The 20,886-nt window shown below is 44.5% G+C and overlaps 1 protein-coding gene across 2 annotated transcripts in view; it reads left to right on the top strand.

Moving 5' to 3' along the window:
• Positions 1–20,886, top strand: part of ARID5B (AT-rich interaction domain 5B) — a 178,034-nt gene that overhangs the window by 113,248 nt on the left and 43,900 nt on the right. Inside the window, exon 1 of one of the 2 annotated variants that reach the window (XM_004765681.3) lies at positions 19,046–19,662. The exons of the other annotated variant lie outside the window; for it this stretch is intronic. Coding sequence (XP_004765738.1) covers positions 19,659–19,662 — 4 coding nt within the window. The 5' untranslated portion in view covers positions 19,046–19,658. Of the gene's footprint in view, positions 1–19,045; positions 19,663–20,886 lie in introns of those variants that run through there. 2 annotated transcript variants of the gene reach the window in all.

The following is a 20,886-nucleotide window of genomic DNA, read 5'->3' as shown; positions in this document are numbered from 1 at the left end:
AATCAGATATTAAAACAGCCCTCCTCAGCCCACAGAAGGAGCCTAACGCAGGCTGGTGTGGGGTGAAAGGAGTAATTGTGAGTCCTTTATCACCAAGCGTGACTCGTAGAAATGTAGCGCCCTGTCACGGAGATGGGGGTGTGGGGGCAGAAGGCTCTGGGAAGGGCAGGCCACCAGGTTAGCCTCCCTCTGTGTTCCTGATACAGAAGGAAGGGGCAGGGCACAAAATGGAGTGTGTGCTTCCTCTCCTCCTCCCTCCACCTCTCCTGATCCTGCCCAGCGGTCAGGCCCACCTGCGAGGAGCCCTGTGCCCACCTCCTCAAATCCCTTTGCGTGTCTCTCAAAAGCCTGTGGCATAAAGAGTCTTCAGCACAGGGATGCATGGGTCCCATGGGGTCTGGTCAGAGGACATCAAGCCACCCCCCCCCCACATACCCCTCCCTCACGCCGGGTGCTCTGGGCAGGCGGCAGCGTGAGACTTTCTCAGTTCTTCGAACTTGCTTTCCTCTGCTCTCCTCTGCTCGGACTATGTCTCTGTCTTGGTATGTGTCTTTTCTGGAAGAGAAATCTGTCACCTCAAACTAGGGAACGTCTTGGGTCCTGCCTACCTCACCTTTCCCATCATTTCCTCAGAGAGGTCTTCGCGGGCTTCCAGAAGGTGAGCCCCCTGCGATGCTCCCAGCACTGCGCCTCTCGCTTGTTGGCAGCGCCCACCCCTCCACTTTTCTGGAACTTCGTCTTTGTGAGAGTAAGGCCCAGGGAAGTCTTGGAGACCCCTGTGTCCCCGGGTACGTCGCCCACATAATCCTAGGTGACCAGTGGCCGTTGAAGGAATATGCCAGAACTCCCAACAAACAAGCTCCGTTCTGCTTCCCTAGAAAGCAAGAAGCAGGTCTCGTGTTTGGCCGGTGAGCCTCGTGAGGCTAACGGGTGCTCCAGAAATCTTCACCTCGGACGGTTCTTCGTGGTGGTGGTGTACGGGCCTCGGCTGGGAAGGAGAGGAGTTTCCTTTCGGAGCCTGCGGGACCGGGAGAGAGAGGAACGAGCTCGGGCTTGCTTCCTTCTCGGTTGAAGGAGTTACGTAAGCGCGGACACGCCGGCTTACAGGAAGGGAGCGAGCGAGCGAGCGCGTGTCAAGAGCACGCTGGTTGTCGGTGCGGTTGCCGAGCTGCTTCACCCCCGGAGCTCCCGTGTCTGAGGGAACCGCCTGCCCTCCAGTCGGGGCTTGGGGGCTTGGCCAGGAGCGGGGCACCAGTGACGGGAGCTCTGACCGCCCAGGGGTCCGGGTCTCAGTCCGCACTCACTCCTACGTACCAGCCTTGTGCTCCAGGGCAATTCCTTTCCCTCTCTAACCTTTAGTTTTCCCACCCTTAAATGGGCATTAGTGAGGGGAGCCTGGCTGGCTCAGTGGGGTAAGCGTCTGCCTTCACCTCAGGTCATGATCCCAGAGTTCTGGGATCGAGCCCTGGGTCCGGCTCCCTTGCTCAGCAGGGAACATGTTTCTCTGTCTCCCTCTGCCCCTCCCCCGCTCCTTCCATCTCTCTCTCTCTCTCTCTTTCTCTCTCTCTCGCTCACTCACTCAAGTAAATAAAATCTTTAAAATAAACTGGCGTTAGTGATATTACCCACCTCAAGGGGAAGTCCACGTGAGGGTTCCATGAAGTAGTGCACGTCAGGCTCTTAGCACAGTGCAGAACCTGGACGCTTGTTGGAGATCCACAGTATGTACCACAACTCACCTGAGTCCACGGAGATCTGCTAGCTCTACCGGCTCTCCAGATATGCTTGTGGGATGGTTTGAGGTGGCAGTAGGGACACAGACGCCTAGGACTGATCTGTCCAGAGTATTCCAGAACTGTGACGTTCTTGCGTCTGCTTTCGTTCTCTTCCTCCACTTCCGGCCCCCTAACGCTGACACTCACGGTGCAGCTGTGCTCGTTCCAGACGCGCCATGCCCTCTCTTCTCTCGGTGGACCCCAGAAGTTAACTCAGATGTTTTGTATCATATTTTTTTTATTTCATGTGATTTTATCACTGATCAGAGTCTCTTTTTTTTCTGTGTTTAAGTCTATTTATCCCTAATATTTTTTTCAAAATTGGCTTCATAGCAGGGGGAACCTGGGTGGCTCAATCAGCTAAGTGTCCCAGTATTTGCTTTCAGCTCAGGTCATGCTCTCAGGGTCCTGATCAAGCCCCTCCTCAGGCTCCACACTCAGCTTGGAGTCTGCTCATCCCTCTCCCTCCCCTTTTCTCCCTGCCCCACTGGCTCAAGTGCTTGTGCTCATGCTCGCTCTCTCTCTCTCTGCCCCCCCAAAATAAAATCTTTTTTAAAAATTGATTTCATAGGAAACACATAATCCTTGATTGGATATTAACCAAGATGAGAATGTATGGGCAAAAAAATGGTGGGAAGATGAATCTAAGACCCAGATATAATAATAATAATAGTAGTAATAGTAGTAGTAGTAGTAATACTGCTGTTGATGCTACTTATATGCCATTCACCATGTGCCAGGCATCATTCTAAACCCTGAATCATTTTCTCCATTTTACAGATGATGAACCTAAGCTACCCATGTGAACCATAGAGTGGAAAGAGTATGTAATTAGCCGAGTTTGCCCTTAGGATTCTGATGGAAAATTATTTTTCTTCCCTTAATATCCAACAAAAGAAGGAGATTCCCATTGCCATGAACTCTACCTTTGTTTAGTTTAGACGTTTGACTCAATTTATGGAAGTCTGTGTCTTTGTAGCTTGATCATGACTTTGGAATGTCAAAAAAAAAAGTGCAGGAAAACACACTATAAAATGAAGTCTGCATTTACTGGTAAGAAGCACAGAGCATTTGGCATCAGCGGAAAGCATAGTCTTTGATGTGGAAAATAGAAGAGATCTTGCTGTTTCCATTTGGGTCAGAGAAAGAGACGATCACTATATGATAAGTTTAGTGGGTTCCAAAGCTAGATGTAATAAGTGACAAGCCACAAGTTGTCCTGCCCCGAGGATATGCAAGGATGAAATACACATGTCAGGAAAAATGTGGTCAGTGAGGAACCACACAACAGGAAAGCAGAGAATATTTAATAAGACAAGTCCTGGTTATCCTGGGAATGAGACTTGAAGAGGAGGCGATTTACATCTTTGAGTGGGGGACTGAAGAGGGATGATGGGAGAGACAGAGAGTAAGGGAGTAATTTATGGCGAATCATCTTACCCCCTGACATACAGAAGCCAGGACAGCTGCCTGAGAAGGAAATGTTTTATTTTAGGTATGGCAGTGTCCTCGGTTTTAAACAATTTCCCCCGTTTTTGAAAGTGTTCACACAATTAATGCCTCTTGCATGTATTCAACAATAGTTGCCTAGCAACCATCAAGAAGCATTTTTGGAGCGCAAAGGGTCTAAAAATGAATGAAGAGCGAATACAGTTTGAGTTGCAGCTGAGATGACTGTATTTCAAAGTAGATCCCCCAGGAATCAGGCCATGCATCTTTAAGAGTAATGAGATCTGGTCTGGCATCCTTGGAGGCCCACTGAAATGTCCTATTCATCTTGGACACATGGAAAGGGGGAATATGTAAAAAACAAGAGAGACTTCTAAGTGAGGCTTGATACGCTTTTCTGCCTTCAGGCAGGACTGTTTTCTACCCAACCCCAAATGCATGTGGAGATAATGAAGTTGTGGGAAGCCTTAAGAAAAAGGACAACAGCACCTCTTCTGGTAACCCACTTTAGGATCTCGTAACCTTTGGACTGAGACCCCTGGGTAAAGGACATGGATTAATCGAGGAACTACCTGTTCCTGGCAGGTTACTGACTTATACCATTGGCTGGGTCTCCCGATCAGACCTTATTTGAAATGAAAATCTAAATGAGCTTCCAGATGAGAGGTCACAAACTCAGGTACTCTGTGGTGTCAGCAGGGAGCTCAGGTGAGAGGGGCTGGTGAAGCCTGTAAGAAATCGGGAACCAGTGGGTACCCAGGCTCTGTGTAAAGGAGCGGCTGCTATTCAGCTCTCTGCTGTGGGAGTATGAGCCCAGTCCTGTCAGATCTCTCAACTCGTTAAGAAAAGCCAGACATATTGATTTTTATGTGACAATCTCATGATTTTAGATTGATGACAATGATTGACAAATACTGTACAAGCTAAATAAACTCTGGCGCCAGGCAGATTTGGTCCATGTACTAGTCTTGTCTAAAAAACCCCTAATGTTATAGATGAGGAAACAGGCCTGCTAATATTCAATTCCGTGAACATGTGAACTCATTAAAGTCAGGATCTGCATTACCTTTTCTGTTTTATCCCCAGCTGCACTAGCACAGGGTCAGGCTTGCGATGGCAAATGCAACAAATATTTATTGAGTAAACAAATAGTAGTTGTGAGAAACAAAACCAGGACTTCGTTTGGCCAGTAAGAAATCAGGACCTTAAATGCTTCTTTAGTGACTCTTTTTGCATCCTAAGCAACCTTCCCTGACTTTCATATGGATAGAATTTGCTCTTCTCTTTTGCCACATCATGGCCTTGTTTATAGAGAGATTTTATTCGTAGAAATGTTCTTATAAAAACCCAGAGGGAAAGCCTTATGTGCCCTGTCTGGGTTTCAGTCTTCCCATAGATCTGTCTGTACTGGGTCAGCAATGAACATAAGGTTGCTTTTCTTCTTGGCCTACTATATGCAATTCCATTACATTGATTGTCTATTTATTGAGCTCCTACTGTGTGCAAAGTCCTCTGTATGGTGACTTCAAGGTAGAGGGGACTCCAATGAGCCTGGGGACCTCAGAAATGTTCAACAATTCATTTAGAGAATGAAGACACTTAGCATAGCCTCTTTTTTATTTTCATTTTAATGTTTTTTGATCCTGTTTTGGCAACACTTGACTGTGTGGCAACTTTTCTTCTTCACTTTTTGTGTTGAGATTTAAAGTGGTCTAAAACATAGAATCAATTATTACTAAGACATGTTCTCCCCTTTTATTTTTTTTTAAGATTTTATTTATTTATTTGACAGAGAGAGATCACAAGTAGAGAGACAGCCGCGGGGGGAGGGGGGAGCAGTCTTCCTGTAGAGCAAAGAGCCGGATATAGGACTCAATCCCAGGACCCTGAGATCATGACCTGAAATCCCAGGACCCTGAGATCATGACCTGAGCTGAAGGCAGAGGCTTAAACCACTGAGCCACCTGAGAGGAGGCGCCCTGTTCTCCCCTTTTAACAACATACTTACTGTTGAAAGGCACTGCCAGAATAGACAACAGTCAGCCTCCAAGGAAGTATACCAGGTATTTTTGTCAAACGATCCTCTAGCTTTCATTGTACTTATTCTTTCTTGCTGGGTGCTATAGGTACTTATCTCTGTGCTGAACGTTCAGGGTTTTCCTGGGTGACCATAATTCTCCCACCAGAGGACCACTGGCCTCTTGAAATGCTTAAAGTGATATACTCTTCCCTTGTGTCTGTGCCTATAATAATAATAATAATGGCATCCACCATTTATCAGTGTCTTCTGGGTACCAAATAATGTGCCAGGCATATTGTCTCATTTTATCTCATTCGTAGTCTTTCTCCACCATTTATAGTCTTTCAAGAGAGAGATACAATCCCATTTTGATAAATGGGCAAACTCAACCCCAGAGAGAGATGATGACTTGCCTGGAGTTGTATTGGTCGTGCGGTCTATGAAGTCAATGAACAGCTACCTGTTTTTCAAAATCTACACCCTCTTTACGTCCTTGTGAAACTTGGGGATCCAGAACAATTTTACCACCTTCACCAGTGTTTTGGAGACGAAAGCAAAGATGTTTGGAAGGCTTTTTCAGAAGCCAGCTCTAGGGGACATTTTAAACACAGTGGACGGATTTTGCATGAGACTGTGTTTAATTTCAGAACAGTGTCCTTTGCTGGCGAAGATAATCAGATGTAATGTCATCTGCAACCTCTCCGCATGCGTGATTTCATAAAACTGGTGTAGCAGTTTATTATTATAAAATTAGTATAGCATAGAACAAACCCGGGATGCAAGCCAGATGAAATAGACAATGAGTAGTTATATAAGGTTTTGGAAGCACATGTAGTAGAACACAAGCTCACTGTATTTTCTTCTCAATTGTCTGCTGTTTGTTCATGTTTCCTTTTCAACATGATTGCATCTCAGTTTAATAGCACTTGCCATCTCAGGCTTTATGGTGCCAGGCCTGACATAGTTACATCCCCTCTGTGCTAAAAATATTGCATGTATATATTCAACCACAGCCCGACATGTTTAGCTAATGGGTTACTCGGAGCTGTGCGCTTATATAATTAAGTGATGTATGTAATTTTGTGTTAACACATTTGCAATGTGTGTTTTCCTGGTGATTGCAATGCTTTATTCTGTGTAAAGTGTGACATTTTAATTCGCACTGAACAATTTCCTACCTTGATTCGCCTTGTTTTTGTGGCAGGGGATTATTTTGCAATCAAGATAAAAGCATTATTTATGAAATTTGTAGACTATCCCATTACTGGGAACTTTTAACTGAAGATCAATCTCCTATTTTATTGATCCCTTTGTTAAAAATCTTTATTGGAATTTAAATTTAATCTCTACATTATAGACCTGCCCAGACTTTTGTCTACAGGCACATTTTTTTAGGCAGCTTTGCAGGGATGGGGTTCCTTAGAAAGTAATTCTCAGGCAGTCTGCCGTCTTATCTCCCCCAGGGAACTTAGTTTCTCTTCGGTGTCACTGACTTTATCCCTGTTGAGTGTTCTCCAGGAGAGACAGCATCTCTGTGGGTGGGAAGGTCTTGGCAAACAAGGTCAGACCTATAGATTCACAGAGGGGGCAGATTTCTGTAAAGCATTTAAGTAGATGACAGGAGCTGGGCCTCAGAGTTACAGAGTGGGAGCTAAAATGAGGATATACTCTTTCTCTTTATTGATTGACCAATGGGAGGTACTACAGACAGGAAGGTGAGCTGCCAAGGACAGCCCAGCCCCCTTGCCCTCTGCGGAGGAATTTACATACTCCGGTGGGATCAGAAGTTTCCGCAGTTTAATAAACATTTATTAGAATCTCACTAATGGCCAGGCAGTGCTTTCAAAATATAGTATGGAGAGAGTCACTTGTTCAGTAAATGTTTATTGAGCACTCACTCTAACCAAGACAGAGTCTGGTGAAGAAGAGAGACCTACAATTTGAGTATGGGATGATAGGAGCTAGGATAGAGACATGTGTGATGGAGAAGCTATGGTCAAAGTGTTCCTCCTCCAGGTGAAGATTAGGGGAATAAGGAAGCTTTTGGAGGGGGTGTGATGCCCAGCGCCAGTCCAGGATAAAAACCTAAGAGCTGAGCAGGAGGGACAAAGGTGAAAAAGGAGGGATATTGTCAGAGGGAAGTCTGTGCGCATGGGGACGCAGGGGTGAAGCCGCGACTGGTGCTTGCGACCTCTAAGGCGTCCATTATTGTTGGAGGATGGCGAGGCCACTCCACAGCAAGGTCCGCTGTGGTCTGTTCTCCTGGCCCCCAGAGGTCCTGAATTCCCAAGGCCTCCCCTCATCCAAGGAGGGCCCCTTCGTTTTTCAGCACGGCCCTACGACGTCAAGCAGGTGGCAGGCGCTGATGCCAGTGCTGGAAGGTCGCCCCACGGCGGCCCACGTGCTCGCCTCCTGGTCCCGCCCATTCGGGCCTGCGCAGCTGCTCCGTGGTACACAGAAGTTTCGCCAGGAGGACCCACAGGCTGTGCGCTCCAAGTGAGCTTTCGCAGTTGTATGTTTTGGCATTTGAACACAGTGGGAATGTCCTTGTCAGCTCCCATTTGACTTTATTAATTGCAGTTCCTTGGAAAGTGTGTTTTAGTAATGTGGTCTTAGGATGACAGAGCCCGCCCTGCAGAGACCCAAGAGGAGGTATTCAGGGCCCATTGAAAAGCCATCTGCCGCCAATTGCAGTCAACACACACCCCTGTGTCTCTGGCAGCTCCACCGCGGAGCTGTGTGACCGCAGGCAGAATTGCAAACTCTCTGGGCCCCCCTTCTCTGATGCGTCAAGTACGAGTTTGGACTAGTGGGATCTAAGGTTCTTCTTCAACCCTGGCATTTCAGCCTTTTCCAAGTTACTCAGATGGAGAATCCTACGGTCATAATCGGGGGATTCACCGGCACCTAGCCGTGATCTTTGGTTCCAAATGCCTTTGAAAAACCAAGAACAGCTTTTCCCGCTGCATGCGTTGGAGCCATTCTCTGGCTCTGTATTTGAGGAGGGGGTCGTCTTCAAGAGCCCTCCAGTCTCGATTTTCATTTTTTAAGATACGAAGGGAATCATTAAGCCTCCTGAACATTCCTAGAATATATGGCAGTATGGATCCCGTAACCCGTTTTATGAGTCCTGCTGCAAGACGCTGTCACCTAGCAGCTCAGTATTGTTTCCAGGCCCCGCCCCCCACCCCACTTCCCCTCGAGGCCTGAGGCTGTGGTTAATAATGTCAAAAGAATGTTTTAAAATTGCTCTTCTGTTGATTCCAAAGTCAGAGCCCTCACGTGGCTAGAGGCCTGGGCTAGGAGTCAAATTCTAAATTTAATTCCAGCCTCTATGAACGTCTTCGCTTCTCGCCTCCTTACCATTTATCGATGTTTCAGTTTCCTCATCTGCAAAATAGGCATAAGATGCCTTGGTCCACGGAAGTGTTTGCAAACAACTCCGTTGTACCCCTGGATTAGCTTTATATCAGGGCAGAATATAATTTTCCATTCCATAATAGGAACGAAACAAAAGCCCTTTTGAGTGTGCACCTTGTGTAAACACCCCATGCTTAAATTCTGATGAATCTCAGAGGTCAGCAAATCCCCACCCCCTTCTTTATTATTTTTTTTTTTTTAAGCTAAACAAGGCTAACTAGGGAATTCATTTTGGAATAAAAAGACATGAAAGAAAGGGTATTTCAGCTTGCACAATAGTACAAAGAAGAACAAGAATCATCATGTTTGCTAAAGAACTCACAGCTGTTTAATTTTATAGTAAAATTACTTTAAGAACTTTGCTAATTCAGAGACAAAAACCAAACAACTATTGTAAAACTGAACTTCCAAGTGTGAGTGGAAAAACCAAGTTAAGATGAATCTGCCCCTGAACTCGTATTAAACTCAAATTAAAAATACAGGGCGTGTTTGTGAATGTAGGTTAGAGGAGCGGCTTTTATCTAAAGAGAAGGCACATAAAGAAGGAAATGGTGCATTTGCTGGTAATATGATGAAAAATAGTTTACGTTCTCATGTACTTTGCCCCCAGCTTTTTCTTAAGCTGCTCAGTCTGTTTTAATACCAGGTTTGTTTGCTTTTTGGGGATGGGCCTGTCAGGCAGGAAATTGTAGAAAGGCGTACAGCAGAAATTTTAAATGGTGTTTTAAAATTAAAATTAAATACCAAGTGGAGTAACCAATTATTAAATTTGGAGTTCAGATTTTTATAAAATTGTATTTTTAGAGGCTATGAATGAATTGTGTACCTACGCTTAGCTCTATAAACTCCAAGTTTCCATATGTTGCCTATTGTCAAAAACAAATAAGCTGTTCCTTATTTTTTTTTAAGTGATTTTCTTCCATATTAGGGAATTATTCAGAGATTTCTTTCCTTGGTTCCTATAATTCCAAACCAGTTGGAACATCAGTCTATTTTTGGTTATGAAGGAACTTTTAAAATGTGGGCATGATTTTTTTGAAGTTTCTAAATCTCATAAAAATCAGTTTGCTACATATATCACAGTTATGGAAGTAAACATAGTGAAGTTATCATAGTCCAGAAAGACAAAGTTCAAATTTCCATATTACAGCCCTCCTCCCCCCACCCCTGCCCCTGCCATTTCCTCCCCTTCCAATCCCACTCCGCATGGGAGGGCCACTAAATGTATATTCTGAAACACACACAACAACATAAGGTTGTGATTTGTGACTGTGTCTGTCAAGGATGAATGTGCTTACCTGTATTTGATTAAACTCTTGTTAGTTTCTGGGTTTTTATGGTCTTCCCACCACATCACATAGATTCACCACGAGAGGGCAACCAAGAGTTGACTTTCAAGCTAACAAAGCTAGAAAGGGTTTGAATATAAGCTAAGTGTTTTCACTTGCTAAGGATTTATTTCCCCGCCTTCTGATTGCCACACATGCAGCCTCCGAGTTCCAACGAACAGCGAATAATAATCCAAATAAAGTTCTTCTGAGGGGAAATCTAGACAGACTGGTGCAGACAAGAGCTTTTGCCCAAATAAGGATCCCTTTTTGGAGACCCCATGTGTTAGATAACCATCAACTGACAGTTGGTCATGAGTTAATAATGTTGGATGCTGAAATATGCATACCATGTTGCTATAAAAAAGTTTGGAGGACAAAGACAAATACTGGTAAAGGAGATATCAGAAGCATAAGAGAGGTGTGCAGACTGTGTCCCTGGTTGTAGGTGGAACCTGCCAAGTAATTTCATTTAAAAAATGTTATAAGTACTACACAGTAGAATGTGTAATATTCACTGCACAATTTGTTGGTGTTGTAGGGATTTGCTCTTAATCTCTCCACGTGTTCCTGCCTTCAGTGCTATAGCAACTCCTGCCTTCTAAGAAAAGAAAATATTTCCTAAGCTTATTTCCATTGCTACCATTGCTGTTCTTTTATTTTTACAATGGGAGCCCTAACCGGAGGGGTGGGGGAGGGTTTCCATAAAAGAATCCAGGTGGATGTGTGGCCGTTTGATTGGCCTGTTGTATTTGGAGACCTGTTAACGTCTAGTTCTGTTTCCCTGTTGCTGCCGCAGGAATCCAAAGGTGAGGGGGTGGAGGCAATAGGCTTTGATTTTGGCTACTGTGACCAGTTATTTGGGTGGCTGGGACATTGGGCCAGGTGGCCACCAAGCAGCTGCTGTCTTCTCAGAGTAACTACCCAATGGCTTTCGGTGCTAAGAATGAATAGGGAAAGAATGTGTCTCCTCCTCTGCCCCCTAGAGTTCAACCCTTTTTGTTCTATCGACTTTTCGGGGCTCATCGGAGTGCTTTGTCTTCAAAGAATAATCTCACTTTTCGTTTTATAGAACTGGGGGACTTGAAGCACCTTGATAAAGGCAAGAAGGCCATGCCCTTGGTGCCTTTAGGACTGACTCTATCTGATCTCTCTGCTTACTTGCAAATGAAATCTCGAAAAAGGAAAACACAGCCAGACCATGAATTTATGCCACAATTTACAGTTAAGAAGCTTCTATCTTCCGACCAGCCCAAATCACCCAAGGTCTATTTTCTCTTACTCAGTTTGCAAATGGCTAACATTATACCCAACCCACACTGCTAACTGGAGAGAATAGTTAGTAAAATTAATAATTAGCCTCTTTGTCTCTCTCTCTTCTACTCTTCCCCCCCAAGTGCCCGGTCAAGGCTTAACATTTACTTTGACATCTTAGTTAAGGAAGTTAATAAAATAATATCTTCATTGGGGCCATTGAGTAACCTGGAGTCAATGATTACCAGATCTGAATTTTGCAAAGGAAACACCTCAGCTTCGTCAAAATTCTCAGATGCTAACATCGATGCATAATTACCCTTCCATATAACAGTAAATAAAATCCTAAATTTCAGTGAAACTTTGAATCATCACTTTTGCTGATGATTCTAGCTTCAGATGTTAATCTTGTTCTGTCTACACATTTTCAAGGACCTATCTGTAATCATAACATTGGATTGCTGACTAAACCAGCATCCCCCAAGAGAAAGATAATGCAAGCCACATGTAACCTCCCATTTTCTAGCAACCTCATTTTAAAAGGTAAAAAGAAAAGGCAGAATTCATTTTAATTAATCCAGTATATTCAAAATATTATTTCAATATGGAATCAATATAAAATGTTATTAATGAGATATTTTACATTTTATATCTTGTCCTGGAAATCCTGTATGTGTTTTATGCATAGGATACATCTCCGTTTTGGACCCAACATATTTCAAGTGCTCATTAGCCCCACGTGGCTAGTGGTGACCACGTGAGACAGAGCAGCTCTAAACAGTCATAGAAACGTTTTATCTTACACCGAAAAAAAAATGGGAGGAAGTTCTAACCTCTTCTGTGTATTCTTTTTGTTCATCTGATGGTAATCTGTCCACATTTCTCCACAATGTGCACACACTCCTTCGCCCTACCCGAGCACTCTGGCTCGCCCTGCCTCTTCCTCACAACCCCAGACCCTTGCCCTTCTCATTCTGGACCCTCGCTCTATTCCGCTTCGACACATTTTCGAGTATTGTGGCTCATAGGTAGCCACAAACAAATGAAGTTCAGAGCTCATGCTGGTGGCTCACGGAAGGAAAAAGGGCTGGGAGGGCTTTACCTGAGCAGAGAAAAAGGTCTGGGATAAGTTGGACTTATCCAACTTCTTCAGTTACTCTTTCTGAAAGGTAGAAAAGCATCGAGTGTGAAAAAATCCTTTTAAGTACAAATTCCTCCTGGGATCTCTTAAAAAAGAGATTGGAAGCTTATTCCTTATTACTTATTGGATGACCTTTTACTTTTTCTTATGTGTATGTGTTTGAAAACTGAAATGTCTCTCGTAACATATTAGTCCAAGTCTGTGAGAAGTTAAATACCTCCACGTTAATACACACACACACTCACGGACACACACACACACAAATGTCTCTTTTACTTATTTCCAAGTAGGGAATGTTTTCTTTAGAGATGTAGCAAATCAATTATCCTCATGTTGAAAATGGAATATCTCATTTCCAAACCTGGAGAAATGACTGAACAAGAATGTTCTGTTTATATGAGTCTAAAAACTGTTCTGATATTTGCTGCTCCTTGCAAGGCTAGTCAGCCCCCAAAAATGTAACTTTCACTTCTGTGCTGTCATGTTCAATTGTAACACCACAGAACATATCAATCATGGACTAGAATGAGCAGGATTTTTGATTGTAACAAAAAGGAAAAGAGAGACAAAAATCCTTTCTGTTTAAGAGTTCCTATCTTTATAAACTTCATAAATTAGAGACATCAAAATATCTTTAAAAAACATTTTCAGACTGGATCCTTAAAAATAACCTAAATATTTAAAAAACACACAAAAACAAGTATCTTAAATTAATATTCTATTCTTATTCCAGACAGTCATTCATACTAAGAGAGACTAAATCTGTGTTTATTGAATAGTTTTCAAAAAATGGAAACATAAGTTATTTCAGAATCTTAAGAAATACCCAGTAAACATGCAAATCATGCACTTACTCTAATTAATAGCTTTCATGCAGTTTGTTTGTTTTTTTTTTTTTACCCTCTATGTCCAGTACGATCAAGAGTAGAGCCCGAGCACCAGGGCCTGGAAATGGATCCTGGGTGCGGGGCATCCAGGGAGAAGAATAGCAGGAGAGATGAGCTGCCGGGGAGAAGGTTGAGCGCCTTCGGCATTTTGTTTTTAATTTTTTAAAAGATTTTATTTATTTATTTGATAGAGATCACAAGTGCGAAGAGAAGCAGGCAGAGACAGAGGGAGAAACAGGTTCCCTGCTGAGCAGAGAGCCCGATGCGGGGGCACGATCCCAGGACCCTGGGATCAGGACCTGAGCTGAAGGCAGAGGCTTTAACCCACTGAGCCACCCAGTGGCATTTTTAGAGACCATTTTTGGTTTTGCCGGGTTTGCAGCTTCATGACAAGACCTTGCCGCTGTCGAGGGAAATCTGACCCTTTGTGTAGAGCGGTAACACCGGGACCAAACTGCCACCAGAATGTACTCTGTGCACCAAGCTGTGTCCTCAGGTGTCCACTCGGCCCTGATGTTTCTTTACAGAATTGTAAAATTTGGACTTCCATCAGCTTCTGATGCTGTGGTGCATGCAGACACCTCATCACCTCAAAGACAAATGAGCACTTGTGAAAGAGCTGCGGGCCGCCACCTCGGTGCCTTTCACGGGTCCTTAAGGGGACCCTTCCCTGAGAATGGGGCCCCTGGCAGATATTGTGAGGGGCCAGAGCAAACCAAAGGGGAGCTGAGGGTTTGACAGGTCGGGCATGGATTTCAATCTCCTTCCCTATTTCCAGAGTCAGTCTCCTGAAAACCTAGAAGCCTTCTCTCCTCATTCTACACCCAGATTTAGCTCCCAGATTTTCCCCTTATTCCGTAAGTGGTAGTGGAAAGTGTCTCTAATCCCCTTCATCTTTGCCAGAGCCCTTGTAGACAAGCCTGTTATACACTTCTAGAACATTTCTGCATTCCTTTGGAATTCACTACATTGTTTCAGAATAATATATAGATAGCATTTGGTCATTTAAATTTCTCTCCCTCCTCGAGACACAGAGGGGAAATCAAGATAGAAATCTGCCTGTCACTGCTGGTAAAACCTGACTGAAAAAGAGGTTTGCTTGTGTTTTAATGGCAAGAACGCGTGGAGTCACGTGCTTTCAAACCAATTAGCAATACAGATGAGCTAGCAAATCGAGTTCCATTTATAGGGTGGGGGAAGGGGAGAAGTCAAATAATCTGTGTTTTTAAGTGTTTCTGAGAAATGAAGACCTCCGGGGCAGAGAGAAGGCGGATCAGGAAATAGCTATGCAAATCACATGCCTATGAAATTACTAAAACTTTGATCAGGGGCATTAACGATTGCTCCAGCATTCACAAGTATGAAACAAAGAGTGAGTAAGACTGGGCATGTTTTGGAAGGGATTACAAGTGTGTTGATTTACGTGGTTTGTTGAGCAGTCAATGAAGTCCGAGGCTGTTTTGGACTTCAGCTGCCCAGGCAGTCCAGGTATGACAAACGTACTAAGACATTCCACTCTCATTAGTGACTTGTGGGGATCTCAGCGAAGCTGACGAACAGCCAAAGTGGCAGGACCTCGTGGGAAGCCTGCTTCCTTTCTTTTTTGCCCCCTGCCCTCCTTCTAACAAACACAACTGCTCACCCCTGACAGGAGGTGGAAGGGGCCCTGGGTTCTGAGAGAGGGTCGTTCAGTGGAAATGCTAAATCGTGGTTATGGGCCCAGTGGTCCAAACAGCGCCAGGGGATGGCTGGAGCCAATGCAGACGTGGACACTTGCAGCAGCCACGACATCCAGGGTGGTAGTGTGATGGGCCCTCTGGGGCACACGCAGCAGTCATCGCTCAGGGCATTTTGAGGGCGGCTCCTGCCTCAGTTCACACCTCTGAACTATTCTCTTTCATGCCTTGGTTTAAGAAAAAAAAAAATACCCTGGAAAAGGGAACTGTCAGAACAGTTGTAGAAAATGGTAACAGTCTTGCAGTGGGTTTTATTTGCTGTTTGTCTTACCTCTCGCCTCTTGCAGTCAAGACATCCTTAAGGTGGGACCGTCCCACAAGATGGAGTCAGGCACGTCAATAGCCCCAAGGGCTTGTGTCTCAGACAACATGGTTGCTTCCCAGACATTCCTGTTGGGTGTAGAAGGTTGTTTATGGGAAAACAGAATACAAGTAAATTTGAAAATTGTTAAATCTGTGTGTCATGAATGCTCTGCACATTCAGAGAAAGATTCAACCAGTTAACAGACTTTGAAGAGCACCAGCAGCTGCCGCCGCTTCCTGGCATCATTCTCTTAGGTGTGGAGCAGTGAGTATAGGGAATCTAGCTGCGGATTTGAAGTGAACGTTTCAGGGAATCATTTATGAATTTTTAAACTAAAAACGTTGGCTTTAAGTTAAAGCCAAAATGAGGGCTGAGAGCTTCTGTTTTTCTTTTCTTTTTTCCCAAGTATTTGAAAACTGAAATTCTGTAAGAGATTATCTGTGAAATGCCTTTCTTTTATTACACCCATAAATTTCAGGAGTGGCTTTGATCAAGCCTTCTGCCATGCATGGTTTCTAAATCTTTTACTCATACATTAATAACTTTAAAAACACTCATCCTATTTTTGTTGTAGTGAAAGAGGAAGTTTCTAAATAGTCAAAAGGGAAACATTGAAAATAGAACACAGTAAATGATAACTAAATTAGGGTATTTTTTTTCCAGCAAGAGCAATGCTCCATGCTGAAACTTGCCAGAGTATTTTAAGATTATTGTCTATAAAGCAAATATACCAAAGAATTGAGATGCTCAGAGGAAAGGCATTACAGAAATGCAAAGTATTATCAGTGATGCATACTATACATGGAACGATGTTTGTCAGTCCCTAATACATCAGTCAGAGGAGTTTAGTTTCCTGGCTTGGGTTTAGTGTTTAAAACACACACACACACACACACACACACACGCGTGCACACGCACATGCGCACACACACAAAACTTGCAAATCAAGTGAGCTAACACTCTGCCAACTTCCTCTAGATATTCACCCTGGGGGTCAAACTCTTAGGAAAATGATGCCTGGTTTTCCATCCCCCTAACTGCAGTCCCCACCAACAAGCAAGTCCTATCTCTAAGAGGGAGCTCGCAAAGAATTTCTCGAGAGAATATGGAGCTGCTTTGGCAACAAAATGCTCTCTGCAAAATGAGAAGAAAGAGTTGTTAACTGATGAGTCAATCCCGCTTTTATAGCAGTTTATCTTCGTGGTATTTCCAAGAGCATAAATGTTATAAAAAAAGAGAGACGGTCATGACAGGAAGAACACAGTAGAAAAAAACAGGAACGTTTAAGCCAAAAGCAATTTACTTTGCCAGTAACTGGTTACATTTCCTTTGTTTTATTATTATTATTTCAAGAGTTGGGTTTGAGCTGAAAGTTTCCCACACCTGGCGCTGCCCTGACACGTAACTTGTCAGAACCCATAGTGAAGTGAACATATAAAAGAATGCCTGGAAATTCTGAGCTTCTAGACGTGTTAAGAAAACAAACAAACCCCAAAATCTTGTTTTGCTATGTTGTCTTAAAAAAAAAGGTTCTATTTTATTAATATTTGACGGAGTTAAGAAGAGGAAAAAACAAAACATGCGGGTCAGATGTCAAAGGCGCCCGGAGCACCAGCGGTCGCCAGTGCTCCTGGGATCAACACCAATGGGAATAGTAGTGACTTCACAAAGGCGCATACTTGTTAATTTCATGACGCTGAGTAAGAGGAACAGATGGGCAGTCAGAGAGGAAAGATTTTTTAAAAACCACAGAGATCTTTCACTGCTCAGGCAGAAGAGTCGGTGGCCTCCTGCAAAGGGGGAATGTGGATGGCTTTCTCAGTGTTATAGACCTGTACGGCATTAGTGGAAGTCTTTCCTCCTACCGCAGGTCGGCGGGGACCTTGCTCCGTGCCAAGCCTGTAGGATGCCGTTGGCTGCCTGAGATGGGCCCTAGCACCCATGTGCTATGTGGTATTTGGGTGTTTTTGTTTGGGGAAAGCTCCCTGGTGACTGCCAGCCCACGTTAACCATATAGCTATCTCATTATTGGACAGAATGAATGCCTCTGTCTGTTAGAAGTTCCTTAAAACAGGGACTCCAGATAAATCCAGTGGCCTGGGTTGGACTCCTTCTGCTACCTGTTACCAGTTGCAAGACCTAAGACAAGTAATTTCTTCTGTGTCTCAGTTTCCTGGTCTGGAAAATGGGGATAGTAATCTCCCCTTCCTGCTGGTTTGCTGCGAGTTTTAAATGAGTTATTATAGGCAAAGGGCTGACTGGCACAGAGAAAGTGCTCAGCAAAGAGCAGCTATTCTTACTGTTTGTGTGTAGTATTGAAAACATTCATGTGAAGAGCATTGACTGAACGCCGTGAGTAAGCCCGGCCAGAGCTGGGCTGTGGATTATATACACATGTGAAAGTCACCATGCATTTATGGCTTCTCACTATTTATTTATTTAGTTAGTTAGTTAGTTACTTACTTACTTACTTTTTTATTTTGTAGTGGGACTGACTAGAACCAGTTGTGCTCTCAACAACTTTACTGCTGGCTCCCCACACTCCTGACCACCACCACACCATAAAGCATTTGTTTTCACTCACCTGCCTAGCAAATGATTTGTTCTCTTGACTCTATGAGGAAAAAAAAAAAGTAGCCTGGAGTAACCAGAACTTTTACTCCCCCCAAATAGCCAGCCCCTCAATTCCAAAGCTTCCCCTGGGGTCTTATAGATCCCAGAGGTTTCAGAATATGTTATGGGTCCCCCTCCCCCAGTCCTGCATGCTCCATCCTCCCTGGGACTTTGAACATCTGGTCTTTGGGGCACTGGGGCCTTGGGGACAAGATCACAGCCCTTCCAAGATGCCAGATATAGACATCAGGAACCAAGGACCTTGGGTTTTCTGTCTCAATTCACGGAGCAAACTTGCAAGTCTCTGGGTTACATTCCCAGAGCTCAAGTGTAAATAGTGTGAAGGGAATGCAGTTTTACAGGTGCCTAGTACGACAGGTATGCACATGGCCAGGGTGGTGGGTTTGGCTCATGAAAACTTGAAGGAGGTATCTGTGGGCATCTTTAGTTCCATCCGTCACTTTTTCATTCACCAAGTTGATACTAGTAATGCCGTCTCCTGGGTGTGTGCTGGTGACAGAAGAGTCCACATGGTCCTGCCCTTCAGGACTCTCCAACCGAGGCTAAAATAACCCCTAAACCACAGCTAATACATGAATACCGTGGTACCTTCCAGAAGAGAAAGCCAGACAAGGAGGGGAGAAGGGAAAGGAGAAGCGAGGTCTGTGAGTTTGAGGCTTGAGCGATCGGTGGGATTTGCCTAGCCTACCTGCAGTGTCAGCGACTTGCCTCATTAGGAACAAAAGGCTTTTTTCTCTTGATCAGATCCCATTTAGAGTTAAGTTTGTGTGAGCAGAATATTAGGTGCTAGCCTGTTCTAAATTTATGATTCTCAGAATTTGCTGGGGAAGGGCATGTGCTTCTCTGGGTTCTGAAAACAGCTCAAAGAATGGAGAAAATAGACCCAATTTGAGGATGACCTATTGTCAGTTCCCGGAACCTCTGCCTGTATTTAAAACAGCCTGTTCAGTACAAGTTCTATCTAAAAGGCCTTTGGGATTTGAAAGCTTTCTGGAAAGAGATGCTTTTAGGTTTAAGTGGGTTTTTTGCCAAAATGTGAGGAAGGAGAGATCGTAGTTAACAAGTCTGAGAACAGAGGCGATCCTGTTTTGTTTCTTTTCGTGAAATGTCTCAGACCTACCCCGCGTTCTGCTCCCTTTCTGTCAGCTCTTTCTGCTGGGCTATTATTTTGATAAGGGACATGAAAGGACATCCTCCCCTCACGCTCATTAAAGTCTTAGCACTTGGGTCCGTTGTGGAAACACTTCTGTGCCACACAGAGTCTCAAACCAAAATAGTCCACGCCCTGGCTCGGGGCTGAGGCTGGGGCCGGTTCATGGAAGGTGGTGGCAGGAGGCTGGAACAGGGGAGCAGGAGGTCAGGATCCACAAAACAGGCCCGATGAAATCACCAGCCCCGTGCAGGGCGGGGGAGAGAGCAGAGCCCTCCCTGCCCGTCTGGCAACTCCGGCAAAGTCCTCAGAGCTCATCCCACACACTCCGTGCTAGTCACTGCTGTGTGTTTACATGAGTAATGGAGCTGCGGGGGGAGGGGAGTTGTAAGCAGAGCGCGGAGCCTGGCAGCTCGCATTCGCAATCACATTCGCCTTGGGAGGGAAGCTGACAGCCACACCAAGTCAAATCGAGACTTCCAGGGACGTGGCCGGGAAGCGGTCACATGCTGTAGCTTTCAGGAGCGCAGACATCCTCAGACAGATGTTTGTCGACTGGAATGGGTAATCGCGACTTTCTCTTTGCTTTGATTTTTGTCTGGGAGTTGGTTTCCTCGTGATAATTCCAGGCTGGCTTTGGGGGACGGACTTCTGGACACTCGTCCACCGGGGGGTGGGGGGTGGGGAGGAGAGGACAGGGGGTTTGGGAGGGGGAGCCTGAGCCCCACAAGCCACTTTTTAAACTTTTGTCCAACTGGAAAGGCAGCTCCGCTTTCCCGAGGTTTCCCCAGCAGCAGAGCTGTTATCCACAGTAGAAAAATCGAAGGAGCGGGACTTGTTCTGTGAGGGAGAGGAGTGCAGTATCAGATGTTCCAAAACGCCTGGTTCACTGTGTGATGTCAGGAAGATGGACAGCAATTAAAAGCGTCCCGAGTTGTTTGGAATTGGCACTGTTGTCATCCTACCTTAAAGCAATGAAAAAGTGTGGGTGTCTCGAAAAGGCTGGAAGAACACGGCTTGGGGTGTAATTCATTTGTTTGGAACTGTTCAAGGGCTTCTAGGTTAGTGCGTTGTTTTAATTTTGCTCAACTTGGGTGACTGATGGAGCTCGGTGTGAAAGCTGATGCCGGACACTCGGAGCACTAGATAAACAGCCACTCTCTTTTTGCTGCTTTCTTTGTGGATCATAAAAGGATTCGAGCTCAGCATCAAGGATGAACTAGAACTTTGATTTTGCAACTTTAAAAAAGTATACCCTTCACGGAATCAGGCCAACCCCAGTGTGATCTTTGCAAGTTATTTTAAATAACCCTCGAGATCGTCATAAAAACTCCACTGGAAGGGAAAAGAGCATGCTGATTTGAATGTTGGTGCCAGATTTGCTAAGATCTGAGACATGCTGGTCACAATATTATTGTAAATACGTGTAAGACTAGCTTTCTGATTGTTATCATGAATGCACTTTCTGTGCTCTCTCCCTACTTATTTGTATCCTATCCACTTGTATGGACCACAGTTTCAGAAAACGCTCGTGTCTCCACTTTTGAGGACAGAGGTTTTCGAACGCTGCATTACTAGGAGACCGTAATGGGCTGGCAAGTCACCTAGGTTTCTGAAAACGAGATACAAAACAAAAAAGAATCATCTGGGAGCCTGGCTTAGGGTTGTCCTTCAGCTCAACATGTTTCTTTTCTAACAATAGGGAAGTTCCTTATTATTGTCCTTGGGAGCTGATAGCTTCGTTTCATGTACACTAATCAGACAGGTTAGAGTGTGCTAGATTAGCTT

This window comes from Mustela putorius, unplaced genomic scaffold (genome assembly GCF_011764305.1).
Source record: "Mustela putorius furo isolate JIRA1106 unplaced genomic scaffold, ASM1176430v1.1 tig00003949_pilon_pilon_pilon, whole genome shotgun sequence".
In the NCBI taxonomy this organism is placed as follows: domain Eukaryota; kingdom Metazoa; phylum Chordata; class Mammalia; order Carnivora; family Mustelidae; genus Mustela; species Mustela putorius.
Note: the sequence above shows the minus strand (reverse complement) of the source record. Positions and strands in the feature narration are given on the sequence as shown.